The sequence below is a fragment of the Thamnophis sirtalis genome, unplaced genomic scaffold, assembly GCF_051295495.1.
Source record: "Thamnophis sirtalis isolate CommonGarterSnake01/CBP01778 unplaced genomic scaffold, rThaSir2_p1.2 scaffold_1, whole genome shotgun sequence".
NCBI classification, from domain to species: Eukaryota; Metazoa; Chordata; class Lepidosauria; order Squamata; family Natricidae; genus Thamnophis; species Thamnophis sirtalis.
In genome coordinates, this window is record NW_028261381.1 from 172,033,230 (window position 1) to 172,051,862 (window position 18,633).

The 18,633-nt window shown below is 48.1% G+C and overlaps 1 protein-coding gene across 3 annotated transcripts in view; it reads left to right on the forward strand.

The window, feature by feature from the left end:
• Positions 1-6,177, forward strand: part of LOC106554879 (C2 calcium-dependent domain-containing protein 4C) — a 79,050-nt gene extending 72,873 nt beyond the window's left edge. For 2 of the 3 annotated variants that reach the window (XM_087703307.1, XM_087703306.1), the window contains exon 2: positions 3,508-6,177. In XM_087703307.1, coding sequence (XP_087559433.1) covers positions 3,560-4,867 — 1,308 coding nt within the window. In that variant the 5' untranslated portion in view covers positions 3,508-3,559 and the 3' untranslated portion in view covers positions 4,868-6,177. The remainder of the gene's footprint in view (positions 1-3,507) is intronic. The other variant, XM_014073618.2, reaches the window with a different exon arrangement.
• The last annotated feature ends 12,456 nt before the right edge of the window (positions 6,178-18,633 follow it).

The window sequence follows — 18,633 nt, forward strand, 5'->3', positions numbered from 1 at the left end:
GGGGGAGGAAAGGAGAGGATTCTGTGCGGCAAGTCTGAGGGAGAGAAGGGGAGAGGATTCTGTGGCAAGCCTGAGGGAGAGAAGTGGAGAGGATAGGAGAGGCCTCTGTGGTGAAAGCCTGAGGGAGAGGATTCTGTGTGGCAGGCCTGAGGGAGAGAAGGGGAGAGGAGAGGATTCTGTGGAGCAAGCCTGAGGAGAGAAGAGGCCGATCATAACTACTCATTAATTTTCAAGCTGTAAGTGTCGATTTATCAAGCCCGATCACATAGTTTAGTAGCGGAGCACGGGTATTCAGCTAGTAAATAAATACATTCTTAAGGTAAATTAATCCTTTTTTGGGGGGGGTGGGGGTTGGCCCAATACTCTAAACCACGATCAAACTAGATTTCCCAAAGATGTAAAGGTACTTGAAAAAAAATAGCTCAATCCTAGCCCAACTGACTAGGTTGTATAAACCTGAGGTTGTCCCTGCTCTGATTAACATGTGTTGGGTGAACTTGCCAGGGAAACTCTCCGTTTATTTCCAAACATTGCTGAAGCAACATCTGAGTTTCTGCTTGTGTGCCTGAGAGTTATGTGTGGAGCCATCCAAAGCCCTGCTCTTTTTTTTTCAACTGGTGTTTTGCCTCCAGTAGTACAGCATTTGCATGCCAGTTTGGCTGTGTTCAGCACTTAGAATCAGATGTTCTGTTATGTAATTTGGGGAGACGTACATCATGCGATGTACGTCTTCTACAGAGACAGAAGCTCTGCTCTGACTGAGGCTTTGCAAGAGCATGAAACGCACTCCTTTCCCCGACAAAAAACCTTTTATTAATTTACATTCACATCCAGCAAAGTCTTTCAAGGGAGGATTTACAGTCGCAGACTTTATCTGGCTTGGAAAGCTGCCAGGCCAGATATCTGAAGAACTTGGCAAGGAGTCTGGAGAGTCACGAACCAATTAAGCAAACTAATTGTCTCCTGCAAACTCCACTCCCCTTTTGTTCCCATTTATTTCCTCTGGGAGGGGCCATTCACCGTCCACCTATGGCCCTACTCCCAAGTCAACCCCTGTTCTTTAGCTGTCCCCTTCATCTGGCAACTGTGCGCATGCACACACACTGGGAACAGGCTCCAGCTGTTCGTCTGCCTCACTGATGTCTGACTCTGAAGGCAGCTGATAACTGTCAGAGGGCCCTGGCCCCCTCTCTGCCTCCGACACAGAGCCCTCATCAGAGCCTTCCCCAGACTCCAGGACTGGCCCAGGTTCCTCCCCAACCCTCCTCACTCTCTGAATCTGCTACGCTGGCCGCTGGTGGGCCACAACAGGCTCCTGTATCATTAAAGGATGAGAGGTTTAGCTTTAGAGCCAATGCCAACCGGTCTTTTTGGAATTCACATAGAATCACAGAGCTGGAGGTGTGCTTTGGGGGGGTCATCTAGTCCAACCCCCTGTCCTCATACCATCCTGGATTGTCTGATCTTTTCTGGAAAACCCTGCAGGGATGGAGCATCTACAAGTCTGAGCTTAATCACCACAGTTAAGCCCAAAAGGTATGCTGCTAAGTGAGAAAACTGTTAAGTGAGTTTTTGCCCCATTTTACGACTTTTCTTGCCACCTTTGTTCAGTGAATCACTGCAGCTGTTGAGTTAGTAACACGGTTGTTAAGGGAACCTGGCTTCTGTGCTGACTTCGCTTGTTGGAAGGTCGTAAAAGAGGATCACACAACCCTCCCAGGACAGTGCAACTGTCATAAATGTGGGTCAGTTGCCAATCATCTGAATTTTGATCACGTGACCATGGGGAGGCTGCAAGTGTGAAAAATAGACGTCAGTCAAGTTTCAGTGCTGTTATAACTTTGAACGGGTCACTAAGTGAACTGTTGTAAGTCAAGGATTACTTCCAATTATTTCCAAGTTGATCTGACAAGCTTCCACACATTGCTTCTTGACCTGTCCTCAGGTGCTGTGGAGCATGAAACAACCTTCTCTTCTCTGTGGCAGCCTTTCAAGTGCAGGTAGTCCTCAACTTACGACCAAAATGAAACCGGCCAATCATGGTCATAATTCAAGACAGCCGTAAAATGGATTGGTCACATCCTCAATCCGATTTTATCACCTTCTTTGTGGCCGCCGTTAAGTGAATCACTGCGGTTGTGAATCCCTGGTCATTAAGGGGATGCCTCAGTCATTAAGCGAACCAGTGGTTCATAATGGTCATGTTTTTGCTGGTTTTCGGCAAAACTGTCATAAAATGTGTTCACCTGACCATGGGGTGTTACAAGTCTATGTGGCCGTGTTGCCGAACCCCCAAAGTTTGATCGCATGACCTCTAGAGGCCCCCACTGTTGGAATTCTGAATCTAGGTTGTAAGTAGCCCCAAAGTAGGTCTGTCGTAACTTTGAATGGACACTAAGCGACCAGTCGTAAGTAGAGGACTATCTGTATGGGTAGTTCCATGACTTAAAACCATTCATTTAATCGTTCAAAATGACAATGGCGCTGAAAAGAGTGACTCACGACCGTTTTTTACACTTACGACCGTTGCAGCATTCCTATGGTCACGTGATCAAAATTCAGATGCTTGGCAACTGGTTCATATTTATGACGCTGGTTGCATTGTCCTGGGGTCATGTTGATCCCCTTTTTGCGATCTTCTAACCAGTAGAGTCAACGGGGAAGCCAGATTCACTTAACAACTTTGTTACTTACTTAACAACTGCAGTGATTCACTTAACAGCTGCAGCAAGAAAGGTTGTAAAATGGGCCAAAACTCACTTAACAAATGTCTCACTTAGCAATCTATACTTTGGGCTCAATTGTGGTCCTAGGTTGAGGACATGCTGGCCCTCGTTATGGTATCATACGTCACCCTGGTGGCGCAGTGGTAAGAATGCAATATTGCAGGCAAACTCTGTTCACTGCCAGGTGTTTGATCCTGACCAGCTCAGCCTTTCATCTTTCTGAGGTCGGTAAAATGACTCAGCTTGCAATATGCTGACTCTATAAACCGCTTAGAGAGGGCTGTAAGGCGGCATATAAGTCTAAGGGCTATTGCAATGTAAGAGCTGACCAGGCTGAGCCCGAAGGAGGAGTCAAATGTGTCATCAGTAATGAGTCCCTTCATGCCCCCAAGAAATCTAAGTCCAGCCCACATCAAATGTCTTCCTAATTCCCACACATTTCCCTTGACCTTTAGTAGGTCAGATTTTTGTAGAAAGCTTAAGTGTACAATAAATCTTTATACTCATTTGAACTGCCCGAATCTCCTGATTTCCCTGGTGCCTGATATGCTTATGGAGAAGTAAGTTTTAAAAAGCTATGGCCCACCCCTGAAATTTTCTCTTCCTCTTGGAAGAGAAATTTCAAAAACCGATGCTCTTTTCCTCCATTGGAATCTATAATGAAAAAGAAAAGGGGGAGTCATTTCTCTGCTCAGCAGTAGCTAATTTGCAAATTAAAATACCATTCTGTACCAGTGGTAGGGTAAGAAACTCACTATGATTTTTGTCTTTTATCTTCCAGGCGTTTGCAGTTGTCGGTCTCCTCCTGAACCAGTAGAAGAAAAAGACTCAGAATGTGGCTTTTAGAGAAAATCCGGGGCTCAGTGGACAATAGCGGTTCTCGCGGCAACGACTCGGCAGACAAGCAGTCCAAAGGACCCTTGTACAGCAATGTCCTGACGCCGGATAAAATCCCGGATTTTTTCATTCCGCCCAAGTTGCCGACGGTGCCTCCTGAGGCAGACGAAGGGAACACCAAACCCAACCTGGGCACTTCGGCCTCCGAGCAGAATTTATCTGCCCGCAAAACTCCGCGTAGCCCTCGCTTGCCGGTGAAGGCCGTCTCGGAGAGCAAGAATCTTTTAAAAGCCGCCAGCCGACACATCATCCAGATCGAGAGTGCAGATGAGTGTATGTCTGAGGAGGACTACAGTACCAACGCAGACCCACAGTCCCAGACGGCCATGTCGCTGCCGTATGTCCCCAAAGCACAGACCTCGTACGGCTTCGCAACGCTGATGGAGAGTCCTCACACCCGCCGTAAGGAATCTCTTTTCCATAGCGAGCACACTAGCCTGTGCCCATCCCAGTCCTCCTCGCCCAGTTCTCAACGGAGGTCCACCTCAGGAGGGAGCAAGACCAATGGAGAGAGCGCTCACCTGAACCCCTCGGACATCAGTATGTCCCTCATGAATCCCTACCGCTACTTCAGTGGAGGAGAGAGCGACACCTGTTCCTCCGCGGAGTCCTCTCCCTTCGGCTCCCCGCTGCTGTCGAGGTCGGTGTCCCTCCTCAAGATCTTCAGCCAGGAGAGTCAATCCAAGGTCATCAAACTCAAACACTCGGTGGCTCGCAACAGTTCCTTGTCCACTGATGACAGCTCGGCCGACACCAGTCCCAGCTCCCAGCGCCGCATGCGCTGTGCGACCCCTCCAACTGGGGGAGCCACCGGCGGGGTGCAACCACAGCCTCTCACCCCCGCAGACCCCCAAGACAGATTTCACAAGGAACACGTGCTCAGTTTTAGCAAAGGAGGCACCATCCGCTTGGTGGTCCATTACAACCCGTCCAACGCCAGGCTGCGGGTGCGCGTGGTGGCCGCCGAAGACCTCTACGACAAGCACTGTGATATCAGGAGCATCAACTGTTGCGTGGCTCTCTATTTAAACCCCGGCAAGGTGCAGAAGCAACGGAGCACGATCATCAAGAATAGCCGCAACCCCATCTTCAACGAAGATTTCTTTTTCGATGGGCTGGGCCTCAGCAACGTGAGGAAAATGTCTCTCAAGGTCAAAGTGGTTAACAAAGGCAGCAGTCTCAAACGCGACACCTTGATGGGCGAGAAGGAACTGCCCCTCACTTCCTTGCTCCCCTTTTTATAAGGTCTCCCCTCTCCTGTATCTGTGGCCTGCCGCTAATCTCAGTCGGCTTCTTTCCTGTTCTGCAAACTGGGAGGGGTTGGAGGTCTGGTCTGCTCCCGCAGATTCCTCCAAGGTCAGTCAGCATTTCTGTGAAATGGGTGTTGCATGTTTGAGGTCCACGAAAGGGGCATCCCAGCATTTTTGCATGAAACCTCAGTAGCTTGCTGCGTGACCCTATTTTCTTAGAAGGTCTGGATATTCTTTGTCTCTTTGGGTCAAGGTGTGTCCCTTGGTCACTGCGAGCCGATCCTCTTTCACGGTTACCTTGTTGGAGGTAGAGCGGAAGAGGGCCTGGGAATGTGACGGGAAGCAGGAAGGTTCCTTCCAATGGGTTTTCCCTCAGCATAGGAGGCGGCTGCATGAACAAACCAGGTTTCCACCCTGTTTTTCGAGCCTCTTCCTCACAAATGCATGCCGAGAATCTGAGAATGTATCCCCTTAAGATGCATGCTGGTTGCATTCAATTCTGTCGTGTCGTTGAGCAAGGGCCAATCCGTTGGAAGGTGATCTAAACAGCCCGCTTGGCTTCTGCAACAGGGACATGATCACTTTCTTCCTGGCTCATCCAGGAAACTCGTTTGCTCCTCCAAATGGTTGCAAATTCCAATTTCTGATTTGGAAGCTGGGGTCAACATGTGCTTTCTGAAGGAAGTGGACGGGGAGAATGAGCTGGGCCAAGAAGAGCTTCTGAAAGCCAGCTGATCATCCAGCAATTGCCCCAAAAGGCTGTTTTGCAAGATTTGCGAGATTGGATAGAGACCCTGCCTCCCTGCTCTGCTGGACTTCAGTGGAAATGGCAGCAATCGGAGCGACGTCCGATATGAACTTTCAACCCGGAGGCAAAAAAAAAATGGACTTATGGACATTGCGCTGTCTGGACAGTAGATCGAAATGAAAGAAAAAATACGGAGAGATAACAAGGGAAAGAGGAAAATATGGAGAGGGGGCCGTGATTATTTTTTTTAATGTTTTGATAATCCTGGCCTGAGAGACCCTCCTCAATAATAAATAATGATAATTTTAAAAGTGGCCTGGGTGCAGGGGTGGGTTTCAGGCGGTTCGCGGCGGTCCCCGCGAACCGGTTGGTCGGCGAAGCCGGAAGTAAGTAAGTTCCGGGAATGCCGAAGGATCCACCCGCCCGCCCGCGTTTCTTACCCGGTTTTGACGAGTTCTGCGCTTCCACGCATGCGCAGAACGCATACAGCGCCTGCGCGATCCTCCAGGAGCAGCTGGAGCATCGCACAGGCGCTAGTACGGATGCGTGCACTCCGTGCGTGCACTCCGTGCGTGCACGAGGACGCCGCCGGCCCTGTTCCAACCGAACCGGTTGGAACGGGGCGAGAAACCCACCCCTGGCTGGGTGATACTCACGGAATTGCCTTATCCTGCACTATTCTGCTTTTTTGGAGTCTTCGGTGATCACTCCCAGCCTTAAAAGTTTTGAGTCTTTCAATCTGCACTTCAGATGGCTTGAACCCATCTGAAGATAAAACTCAGATGGATCTGAGGAAATAGTCCTGACTGAGAAGCCCAACCCTCCATTCAAACAAGAGGAGGGAACGAATCAGCGTTAACCTCTACAGCAGTGTTTTTCAAACTTGACAGCTTGAAGTTGCTTCAACACCCAGAATTCTCCCAGCTGGCATGTTTTAAGATGGCTGTACTTCAATTCCCAGCATTCCCCCAGCCAGCATGTTTTAAAATGACTGGACTACAATTCCAGAAATTCCCCAGTCAGCATGCTTTAAGATAGCTGGACTTCAATTCCCAGAATTCCCCAGCCAGCATGCTTTAAGATGGCTGGACTTCAATTCCCAGAATTCCCCAGCCAGCATGCTTTAAGATGGCTGGACTTCAATTCCCAGAATTCCCCAGCCAGCATGCTTCAAGATGGCTGGACTTCAATTCCCAGAATTCCCCAGCCAGCATGCATCAAGATGGCTGGACTTCAGTTCCCAGAATTCCCCAGCCAGCATGCTTCAAGATGGCTGGACTTCAATTCCCAGAATTCCACAGCCAGCATGCTTCAAGATGGCTGGACTTCAGCTCCCAGAATTCCTCAGCCAGCCACGAGAGCTGAGGAAATCTGGGAGTTGAAGTCCACAATCTTAAATTTGCCAAGTTTGAAAAACACCGCTCTGCGGGCTGTTTTTCTGCAGGGGATATTCAAAGTTGGAATTTGGAAACGCTATAGATCGAACTCCAGGCCATCTACAAGTCAATTTTTTCCCCCTCAAGTTGTGGTTCCTTTCTAATATTAACATCATTTTTGGGGCTCAGTTTTCTTAAATCTCAAAAACAAAACAATCTCTTGTGCCAAGAATCGGTTTCCTTCATTGCAAACACCCACTTCTACTAAGTGTAGGTACGTGCTGTTCTTAGGGCCACAATCAAGGAGGGAGCATTGAGCAAACCTAGCTAAGCAACCCTTATTTTGCAACCCCTAAATTGGGGGGGGGGGCAATCCAAACTTAGGAACTTTAAGACTTTAAGATCAGAGCCTATCTCATGGCAATACGGGCAGCAAAATGTTCGCATTTTGCCGCTCTTATTGCATCCGCTGAATCGCGCCCAGCCGCCTTGTTTAGGATAAACCGCTCCCTCCTGAAAGGGAGGGATGCGGATGAACCTTTACAAGGTAGAGCTGAGGAATTTGTTCAGTATTTAACGGATAAAGTCGCTCGGATTCGGACAGACCTGGACTCCAATTGCACGGTACCAGCCGAGGTACCGGGGGAAGGTCTTGAGCGGAGTTTATGGACTGAGTTTCAACTTGTCGCGCCTGAGGAAGTGGACAAGGCCATGGGAGCGGTGAGTGCCTCCACTTGTATACTGGACCCGTGCCCCTCCTGGCTGGTTTCGGCCAGCAGGGAGGTGACTTGTGGCTGGATCCAAATGATAATTAATACCTCTCTCCAGGAGGGATCCTTCCCGCTCCTCCTAAAGGATGCGGTGGTGAGACCCCTCCTGAAGAAACCGTCTTTGGACCCAGCCATCTTGAGCAACTATCGTCCAGTCTCCAACCTTCCCTTTGTAGGGAAGGTTGTTGAGAAAGTGGTGTCCTCTCAACTCCGACAGTCCTTGGATGAAACCGATTATCTGGATCCCTTTCAGTCCAGTTTCAGGCCTGGTTACAGCACGGAAACTGCTTTGGTCGCACTGATCGATGATTTCTGGCGAGCCAGGGATAGGGGTCAGTCCTCTATTCTGGTGCTCCTTGACCTCTCAGCGGCCTTCGATACCATCGACCATGGTATCCTTCTGCAACGGTTGCGGGAGGTGGGAGTGGGAGGCACCGTTCTTCGGTGGTTCTCCTCCTACCTCTCGGACAGGTCGCAGTCGGTGTTGGTTGGGGGGCAGAGGTCAACCCCTAGGCCCCTAAATTATGGGGTGCCACAGGGCTCGGTCCTGTCCCCCCTCCTATTTAACATCTACATGAAGCCACTGGGTGAGATCATACGGCGGTACAGGATTAACTACCATCAATACACGGACGATACACAATTGTATCTGTCCACCCCGTGCCAACACAGTGAAGCGGTAGAAGTGATGTGCCAGTGCCTGGAGGCTGTTAGGGTCTGGATGGGAACGAACAAGCTTGCGCTCAATCCCGACAAGACTGAATGGCTATTGATGTTCCCTCCCAAAGATTGGCAAACTATTCCATCTCTCAGGCTGGGGGGTGAAATTATACGCTCCTCAGAAAGGGTTCGTAATTTGGGAGTCCTCCTGGACCCACAGCTGACTTTAGAACACCATTTGTCGGCTGTGACCAGGGGGACCTTTGCCCAGGTTCGCCTGGTGCACCAATTGCGACCCTACCTGGACCGGGAGGCACTTCAAATAGTCACTCACGCCCTCGTCACCTCAAGACTGGATTACTGTAACGCACTCTACATGGGGCTGCCCTTGAAAAGTGTTCGAAGACTTCAGCTAGTCCAGAATGCAGCTGCACGAGCAATTGTGGGCGCACCCAGGTTCACCCACGTTACACCTATCCTTCGCGAGCTGCACTGGCTACCCATTGGTCTCCGGACACACTTCAAGGTGCTAGTCGTTACTTATAAAGCCCTGCATGGCATCGGACCTGGGTACCTGAGAGACCACCTCCTGCCAATTACCTCCCAAAGAACGATTCGATCTCACAGGCTTGGCCTTCTCCGGGTTCCATCTGGCAACCCCCCGGGGGAGAGCCTTCTCTGTTGCTGCGTCGGCCCTCTGGAATGAGCTCCCCGTGGAGATCTGGACCCTTACTACCCTCCCGGCCTTCCGTAAAGCTACCAAGTCCTGGCTGTTCCGACAGGCTGGTGGCTGTTGAAATATCCAGCCCCGCCTCAATTGTGAATGATGTGCATTTTTAAATTCTTTGTATTGTCTTATTTATTTCCCTTTCCCTGTTTATTGTGAGCCGCCCGGAGTCCTTCGGGAGTGGGCGGCATACAAAACTAATAAACAACAACAACAACAAACAACAACTTGTGGACTTCAACTCCCAGAAATCCCCAGCCAGCCATCATGCTGGTTGGGGATTTCTGGGAGTTGAAGTCCACAAGTCTTAACGTTCCCAAGTTTGGACACCCCTGCCCTAAATGAATACCCAGATAGGATCTAAAGAAATCATAATCTGAAATACGGGTAGTCCTCAGTTAATGACCAATTTGTTCAGTGACTATTTGAAGTTACGACCGCATTGTGCAAGTGGTCTTTTGAGGTTCTGGCTGTCCCAACATCTTGCACTCCCATGATCATGATCGGGGCATTCGGCAACTGAGTCACACTTATGACGGTTGCAGCCTTCTGTGATCACACGATTGCTAGTGTGATGTAACCCTGCTGGCTTCCCGCAAGCAAAGGAAATGGGGAAACCAGCAGGGATGGTCGCACTCTGGTAAGTCACTCAGACTCCAGAGGTTTTTTTGCACAGAGGGGCTCAGCTATTGATGAATGTAGCAGCACGCCCCATCCTTGGCACACCTGGAAGAAACCACCCCTGGCTCTGCCATGCTTACACCCTCATGCACCAGGCAGCAACCACTGCTTCTGCGCTTGTGCCGTGCCAACCTTGCACACCCAGCAAAAGCTACCTAACCGCCTGCAAGTGTGCTTAAAAATCACTGGGAACTTTTGGTTTCCTGCAGGCTTCCCCATTGACTTTGCTGGTTGAAAGCCGGTAGGAAGTTAAGAGATCCTTAACAATCCGTGAACCTTGCTTAATTGCAGTAACAGGGTGGGCTTGATTGCTGTTGCAGTTACACAAACGTTGTACTTTATGATGGCATCACTTAGTGATGGAAATTCCAGACCCATTGCTGTCATAGCCTGAGGACTGTATGTAATGAACCTACATCGTGGTCAATATCCGTTTTTAAGGCAACGGTTTCTGTGTGCTGTGGAGAAATTCCTATATCCCCTTATTAATAACGGGTCTTCCAATTCACTCTTTAATCTAGTTCTCAGTTTTTCTCCATGTGTAAATCACCGGTAGTCCTTGACGTACGACCACAATTGAGTCCCAACTTGAGGCTAAGCAAGACTGTTGTTAAGTGAGTTTTACCCCATATTACGACCTTTCTTGCCACCATTGTTAAGTGAATCACTGCAGTTGTTCAGTTAGTGACACTGTTGTTAAGTGAATCTGGCTTCCCCATTGACCTTGCTTGTCAGACGGTCACAAAAGGGGCACTGCAATTGTCATAAATATGAGTCAGTTGCCAAACGTCTGGTTTTGATCACGGGACCCTAGGGATGTTGCAACGGTTGTAAGTGTGAAAAACGGTCATAAGTCATTTTTTCAGTGCCATTGTAACTTCAAATGGTCACTAAATGAATGGTTGTAACTCGAACACCTGTAACCTCCCTTTTTGCTCTTCTATTTCGGATGTGAGGAGTAAAGTGTGTTAGCCAAAACCTAGCATTGTATGTTTTACTACAAGGAGAAAAGACAGTATTTCCATATACACAGAGCGTTGGTGGAAGTAAATATGCTTGCCCCAACTCCAATGTGCTATATACAGGTAGTCCTTGATGCTATGTAGCCATAACAAGAACGATGACCTTGGCTTTCTAGAAAGAATGTTGTTATGGCTACATAGCATCTAACCCCCTCCCATTTTCCCACGATAGAAAATGCATAGTAGAATATTAGAAAGTGTGGCAGGCCTGAAGTGCAAAAAAGAAAAGATGGCTGCAGGCCTGACATTTACAACAGTTCATTTAGTGACTGTTGAAAGTTACAACAGCGCTGAAAAAAGTGACTTACGATTGTTTTTCACACTTACGACCCCACCGTCACATGTTCAAAATTCAGATGCTTGGCAACTGACTTCTACTTAGGACGCTTGCAGTGTCCCTTTTGCGACCTTCGGACAAGCGAAGTCAGTGGGGAAGCCGGATTCACTTAACAGCATAGAAATGAAACAAGCAAATGAAATAAATAAACGAATAGCAAAGAAAAAAGAGGCAGCGATTTCCACCTTTTTTCTTTGCATTAAATGCAGCTCAACATACAACTATTCATTTAGTGGCTGTCCAAAGTTACGACGGCATTGAAAAAAAATGACTTATAAATGTTTTTCACACTTACAATGGTTGCAACATCCCCATGGTCAAAATTTGGTAGCTGACTCGTATTTATGACAGTTGCAGTGCCCTGGGGTCATGTGATTCCCTTTTGTGACCATCAGACGAGCAAAGCCAATGGGGAAGCCAGATCCACTTAACAACCCTGTGACTGACTTAACGGCTGCAGTGATCCGTTTAAGAACTGTGGCAGGAAAGGTCGTAAACTGGAACAAAACTAACTTGCTTAGCAACGGCATTGTGGGGCTCTATTGTGGTCGTAACTCCAGGACTCTCTGTACTGGTTATCCTCTTCTTCTCCCTTCCTCCCAAGATTAAATCCATTTTTACAAAGCTTTGGTATCTTTGGGGCTGAAGAGGCCATAAAGGGGAGATTTTTGAGCTGGAGATCAAAATCTTTGCATTTTCCCCTTGCCTCAAACCTCAAAAGCAGCCAAAATCTGAGATAATCCTCTCTCCTTCCTTCTTTTTTCCCCTTTTAATCTTGTTAAGAGAGATCCTTGCTTTTCAAATGTCATTTTGTGTTCGCTCAGACACTCCGGGATTATAAATTTGTACGGATGCCAAGATTGGAGACTGTTTTTTTTTCCAGAAAGGGAGCAAACTGTATTATTTATTTGCTTGTTTTGTTTACGATATCTATCCCGAATAAGTATCAGCCAATTATTTATCGATCGATTTCTATTTTCTGCATGATTTTAGTTGGCGACTAAAGTTACAAGCCGATGCATTTTTGTACCGTTATACTCTGTTGGCAAGCAGCCTTCTCATCGATTCCGAGGTGTCTCTATATCTGATTTATCTATATACCAGATACGACTTATTGCTGTATTTTGATCCTGTGTAATCTGGATGCTGACAGTTTTGGAATCAAGTTTCTTGCTATATGAAGCTGTTTCTCCTTTTTCTTCTTTCTCTGTTTCTCTTGTTGGTGTGCATGTATGTGTGTGTGTGTGCGTGTTTGTGTGAATGTGTCTGCATGCACGCCATGCTGTAACTCAGGGATGTCAAACTCGAGGCCCGGGCGCCGGATCCTGCCCGCGGGGCGCCTTGGAAACAACGAAGGACTCGCCTGTGATGCCTCTGCCATCAAAAACGGAGCTCAGGAAAGCCGCATGAGCTCTGTTTACGCTGGCAGAGGGTTGCAGGAGGCCGTCGCAGCCAAAAAGGGAGCTCGGGAGCCCGTTTCGCTGGCAAAGCACTCGGGCCTCCATAGGCAACCCTGACATGAATGACATTAAGCTGGCCATGCCCATCCTGGCTACACCTACTCTGGGCCCCTAAAGTCAAAAGTAACCCTAATAGATGAGTGGGCTTCAAAAACTTCAGCAATTGGTTTTCTGCCCAGTGGCTGGGTGGACGTGGCCATGGTGGGTATGGCTTAGTTGGCCTCCTGCACCATGGGGGGGGGCATTTCTGCCCTCCCCAGGCTCCAGAGGCTTTCCTTGAGCCTTAGGGAGGGCAAAAATTGCCTCCCCCAGTCTCTGGAGGCCCTCCGGAGACTTGGAAATGGGCCCTTTCCGAAACTTCTGGGAGGCTCACTTTCCTCCCTCCCCAAGCCTCCACGCAGGCCCCGCACTTAACTTGCATCAAAAATGGGCCGTGTGGAAACTCCTGGGAGGGGCAGGGTGGGCTGGGCAGGGCCAGCCAGGAGTGGGATTTGGAGATTCTCCGAACCGGCCCTAATGTTAGCTATGGGTTCTCCCAAACCTGGGCAAACCCTTAGCAGAGCACCCCTGCTGATAGGGCCCTCAATGAAATTGAGTTTGACACCTCTGCTGTAACATGATAACACTGGAAATTGTAGGATCCAATCTGGGTCAGTCACCAGTCTTCCGAGGTTTTGGACTCATGCTGGAGCCCATCTTCCAGGAACTTCTCTCTAGCAGAGTCTGTGCTGTTCTTTGTGTGATATTTATATGGTGCCTGTTGCGTGTGTGGCTTTTTAGAAATCAATTGGGGTGTGTTGATGCCTGTCTATCAAGTCGGTAGCTGTGGTTTGCTTCGCCTTCTAAGTACTTGATCAGCTGGTGGTAAATCGGCATTCCTGTTGACTAAAGAGCGGCCCCTTTTCCAGACTTCAATCACTTCCCCGGCTGTTTTTGGCCTGCTCGTCCAACAATCTTAGTAGCTGCGAAATTGAATCCTTGTTCATTGCAGTGTGAGGCTACCTGTGAGTTTTAGGTCTTCTTGTCAGATGATTTATCACCCGCCTATGTAGTACTTAGAAAGCGAGGACTGAGCAGCAGAAGCAAACGACTTAATAGCGGGCCATCAACAAACCCCAATCAACATCTAAAAAGGTCACGTACAGTGGAATCTCCGGTCACAACCGTAATCCATTCCAGGACTTTGGTCGCAATCCGATTTGGTTGTGACTGGAAGCGAGACTGACTGCGCATGTGGGACCCCAAAAATAAGGCGTGGAAGGTGAAATTGCTGCGGCAGGGAAAATAGCTGCGGCTGTGTTTGATTGCCACCCGAGGATGTGTTTGTGACCAGAGTGAAACATTTACCGCATTTTTGGGTCAGCACCTGATTTGGTCATGGTCGGAAGTGTTCGTTACCCGAGGTTCCACAGGCGGTTCCACCACAAAACCGCGCTCGACTAAAGCGCGCTCGACGAAACCGCGTACCTGACGTCATCACAGTGCGACGAAAAAAGCACGCTGTGAGCGCTAAAGCTAAAATTAACCCCTAAACCTAACCCCCCGAAACCTAACCCTAAACGTAACCCTAAACCTAACCCTTAACCTAACGCTAACCCTAACCCTTAACCTAAACCTAAACCCTTTTTTCTCTGCGGTCGCTGTTGTCGCGCTGCTGATGACGTCAGCGACGCGCTTTAATCGGGCGCGCTTTAGTGGACCGCGGTTTTGTCGTGCCACGTCCACAGGCACCATATAAATACCACACAGAGAACAGCACACACTGCTAAGAGCGTTGTTTCCCTGTGTATGGGCTCCAGCACGAGTCCGAAAGCTCGGAAGACAAAACCTCTGGTGCCGCTGACCGGCCCAGATTGGATCCTACAACATTTATCCCGGGACACGTACATTCGCCTTCATTCACAATGAACATCGTTCCACATCACTTGAACCATGGTCCCTATCCAACAAAATAAAATTGAATGCGGAGGAAAGCAAGGTTTTTACACTTAGGCAGGAAAACCCAAAGCTACAAGCACAGATTAGGCAAAACCTGGCTCAGAAACATTAACTGTGAGAGGGATCTCGGAGTCCTAGTGGACAATCGCTTAAATGTGAGTCACCAGCAGCCAAAAAAGCCAATACACCCCTTGGTTGTATAAAGAGAAGCATAGAATCAAAATCATGTGACGTATTAATACCGCTTTATAAAAACTTGGTAAGACCACACCTGCAATCCTGCATCCAGTTTTGGTCACCACATTGCAGAAAAGAGGTTGAGACTTTGGAAAAAGTGCAGAGAAGAGCAAGTAGGATGATTAAAAGCCTGTAGACTCAAACGGGAAGAACAGTTGCAGGAATTGGATATAGCCAGTCTAGAGAAAAGAAGGAGTCAAACTATTCTCCAGGGGATCTGAGGGTAGAACCAGAAGCAATGGGTGGAAACTAATCAAGGAGAGACGCAACTTAGAACTGAGGAGACATTTCCTGACAGTGAGAACAATTAATCAGTGGAACAGAAGTTGCCTCCAGAAGTTGTGAAGTCTTTAAGAAGATGTTGGATAGCCATTTGACTGGAACGGTATACGGTTTCCTGCCTAGGCAGGGGGTTGGACTAGAAGACCTCCAAGGTCCCTTCCAACTCTGCTATTGTATTGTAAGGAGTAGGTGTGACATGATAGCAGTATTATAGTATTTGAAGGGCTGCCACAAAGAGATGGGAGTCTATTTTCTAAAGCACCAGAAGGCTAGACCCCCCCCCCAAATGGATGGAAAATAGCTTCTTGGATGTGAAGTGAAATGTCTTCAAGGAAGAAACAAAGGAAGTCCAGTTTGCCGTTTGAAAAAACACCTTTGGGACAACCATGACCTGGATGACTGAGAATCTCCATAGACAATGCAATCCTCATAGCCATGCAGTGTGTCTTGCTGAATCGCTCTACATGGGGCTGCCCTTGAAGAGTGTTCGAAGACTCCAATTAGTCCAGAATGCAGCCGCGCGAGTGATTGTGGGTGCACCAAGGTACACCCACGTTACACCTATCCTCCGTGAGCTGCACTGGCTACCTATTAGTCTCCGAATCCGCTTCAAGGTGCTGGTCGCTACCTATAAAGCCCTACATGGCATCGGACCTGGGTACCTGAGAGACCGCCTCCTGCCGATTACCTCTCTCAGACCAATTAGATCGCACAGGTTGGGTCTCCTCTGGATTCCATCTGCCAGCTAATGTCGGCTGGCGACTCCCCGGGGGAGAGCCTTCTCTGTCGCAGCTCTGGCCCTCTGGAATGAGCTCCCTGTTGAGATCCGGATCCTTACTACCCTCCCGGCCTTCCGCAAAGCCACCAAGCCCTGGCTGTTCCAGCAGGCTGAGTGGAGCTGAGAAGCATCTACCTCCACAGAAATTGTGAATGTTGGTTTTGTTTTTAATATGTTGTCTTTGTCTCGTTCCCCCTTTTCCCTTGTCTTTTGTGAGCCGCCCGGAGTCCTCCGGGAGTGGGCGGCATACAAGACAAATAAATAATAATAATAATAATCCGGGATAGACTGTTCCTGCAGCAGGAGGCTGAACTTAAATAGCTCAAACATTGGCTGCTCGGGAGCAACACTGCAAAGCCCTGGTCTGAATACACAGGTAGTCCTCAACTTACAACTATTTATTTAGTGGCCATTTGAAATTACAATGGTGCTGAAAACGGCACTGTTGGGACTTTGGAAAAAGTACAAAGAAGAGCAACTGAGATGATTAAAGGCCTGGAGACTAAAACATATGAAGAACGGTTGCAGGAATTGGGTATGGCCAGTCTAGAGAAAAGAAAGGACTAGGGATGACATGATAGCGGTGTTCCAATATTTGAGAGGCTGCCATAAAGAGGAGGGGGGCAATTTAGTTTTTTAAAGCACCGGAAAGTAAGCTAAGAAACGATGGATGGAAACTAACCAAGGAGGGAATCACCCTGGAATTAAGGAGAAACTTCCTAACAGTGAGGACAATTAACCAGTGGAACTGCTTGCCTTCAGAAGTTGGGGGTGCTTCATCATTGGGGAGTTTTAAAAAGAGACTGGACAGTCACTTGTCTGAAAGGGTATAAGTCTGCTTGAGCAGGAGGCTGGACTAGAAGACCTCCAAGGTCCCCTCAAGCTCTATTCTGATCGATATTTTTGTAAAAAGGGAAGGAACACGCACACACATGCCGAAAGACTCTCTTTAAAAAAACAACACTCCAAGCACAGAATTGGTTTGTTTTTTTTCAGCTTATTTGCACAACACAGCAATGCAAGACAAATGGTAATCGACATCTGACGATTGATTTTTATATTTTATTTGGGCTTCAGCGAGGGTTTGGCTGGTGAGAATATAGCTCCCAATTAATGAAGACTGCCTCGTTTCTCTCCACACAATCCCATTGCACAAACACACATACACACACACACACAGACCTACCTCTTGTCAGCTTAGCTGTGTCGGTGCAGGATAAATACATGGCAGATTGACAGATTGACAGGTTGCGAGAAAGGCACAAAACGAGAAGCAGAGAAGCTGGCTTCAAAGAATGCAAAACTCAAAAGAATTTTGCAAGATGGATAGTAATTAATTTGTAATTTTAATAGATTTGTATGCCGCCCAATCCCGAAGGACTCCGGGCGGCTTACATAAAAGCAATATAAAAAATATTTAAAAAGATTAAAACACAAGACAGTACAACTTAAAAACAGAAAACACAACATGCACTCAGTTATAATGGGGCTGAAGTTCAGTCAAGATCAACAGCCCCAGGCCTGCTGGAACAGCCAAGTCTTAACAGACTTACGGAAGGCCAGGAGAATGGGGAGGGTCCGGATCTCAGGGGGTAGATCATTCCAAAGGGCCAGGGCAGCAACAGAGAAGGCTCTCCCACGAGGAGCCGCCAGACGGCATTGTGTAGCCGACGGTACCCGGAGAAGGCCTGCCCTGTGCGATCTTATTGGACGCTGGGAGGTATGTTGCAGGAGGCGGTCACAGAGATATCCAGGTCCTAGGCCATGTAGGGCTTTATAGGTAATAACCAGTGTAAGACCTGTGGACTTCAACTCCCAGAATTCTGGGAATTGAAGTCCACCGTGGCACGACAAAACCGCGCTCCACTAAAGCGCGCCCGATTAAACCGCGTCGCTGACGTCATCAGCAGGGCGACAACAGCGACCGCAGAGAAAAAAGGGCGCTTTAAATAGCGCTTTGAAAGCAAGCCGATTCAAGTTAAGGTAAGGGTTAGGTTTAGGGTTAGGTTAAGGGTTAGGGTTAGGTTTAGGGTTAGGTTAAGGGTTAGGGTTAGGTTTAGGGTTAGGTTAAGGGTTAGGGTTAGGTTTAGGATTAGGTTTAGGGGGGTTAGGTTTAGGTTTAGAGGTTAATTTTAGCTTTAGCGTTTACAGCGTGCTTTTTTCTCCGCGCTGTTGTCGCGCTGTGATGACATCAGCTATGCGGTTTCGTCGAGCGTACTTTAGTCGAACGTGGTTTTGTGGTGGAACCAAGTCCACAAGTCTTAAAAGTTGCTAAGGTTGGACCCCCCCTCCCCTTTGTAAAGGGATTAACAGATAATTGCTACTCAGCAGAACTCTCTTCAGAGCTGTGGGTGACTTCACGAAATATTCATAAATATTCCAACTGCTTCAATAGTTGTTGACTAGCTGATAACTCAAATTACAAAAGTGTCATCTACATATCTAAGCCATATGAAACCCAAACTCTGGATTACATACTTTATGTAGATGACACTTTCGTAATTTGGCCACACGGGAAGGAAAAACTGGACAACTTCCTCACACATCTCAACAGCCTACACCCCAAAATACAATTTACTATGGAAATAGAAGCTAACAACCAACTTCCTTTTCTGGACATCCTAATCTACAAAAAAAACAGTGGCTCCCTAGGACACACCATCTACTGGAAACACACACACACACACCAACCACTACTTAAACACACAATCCCATCACCATTCTGCACAGATCAACTCCATAGC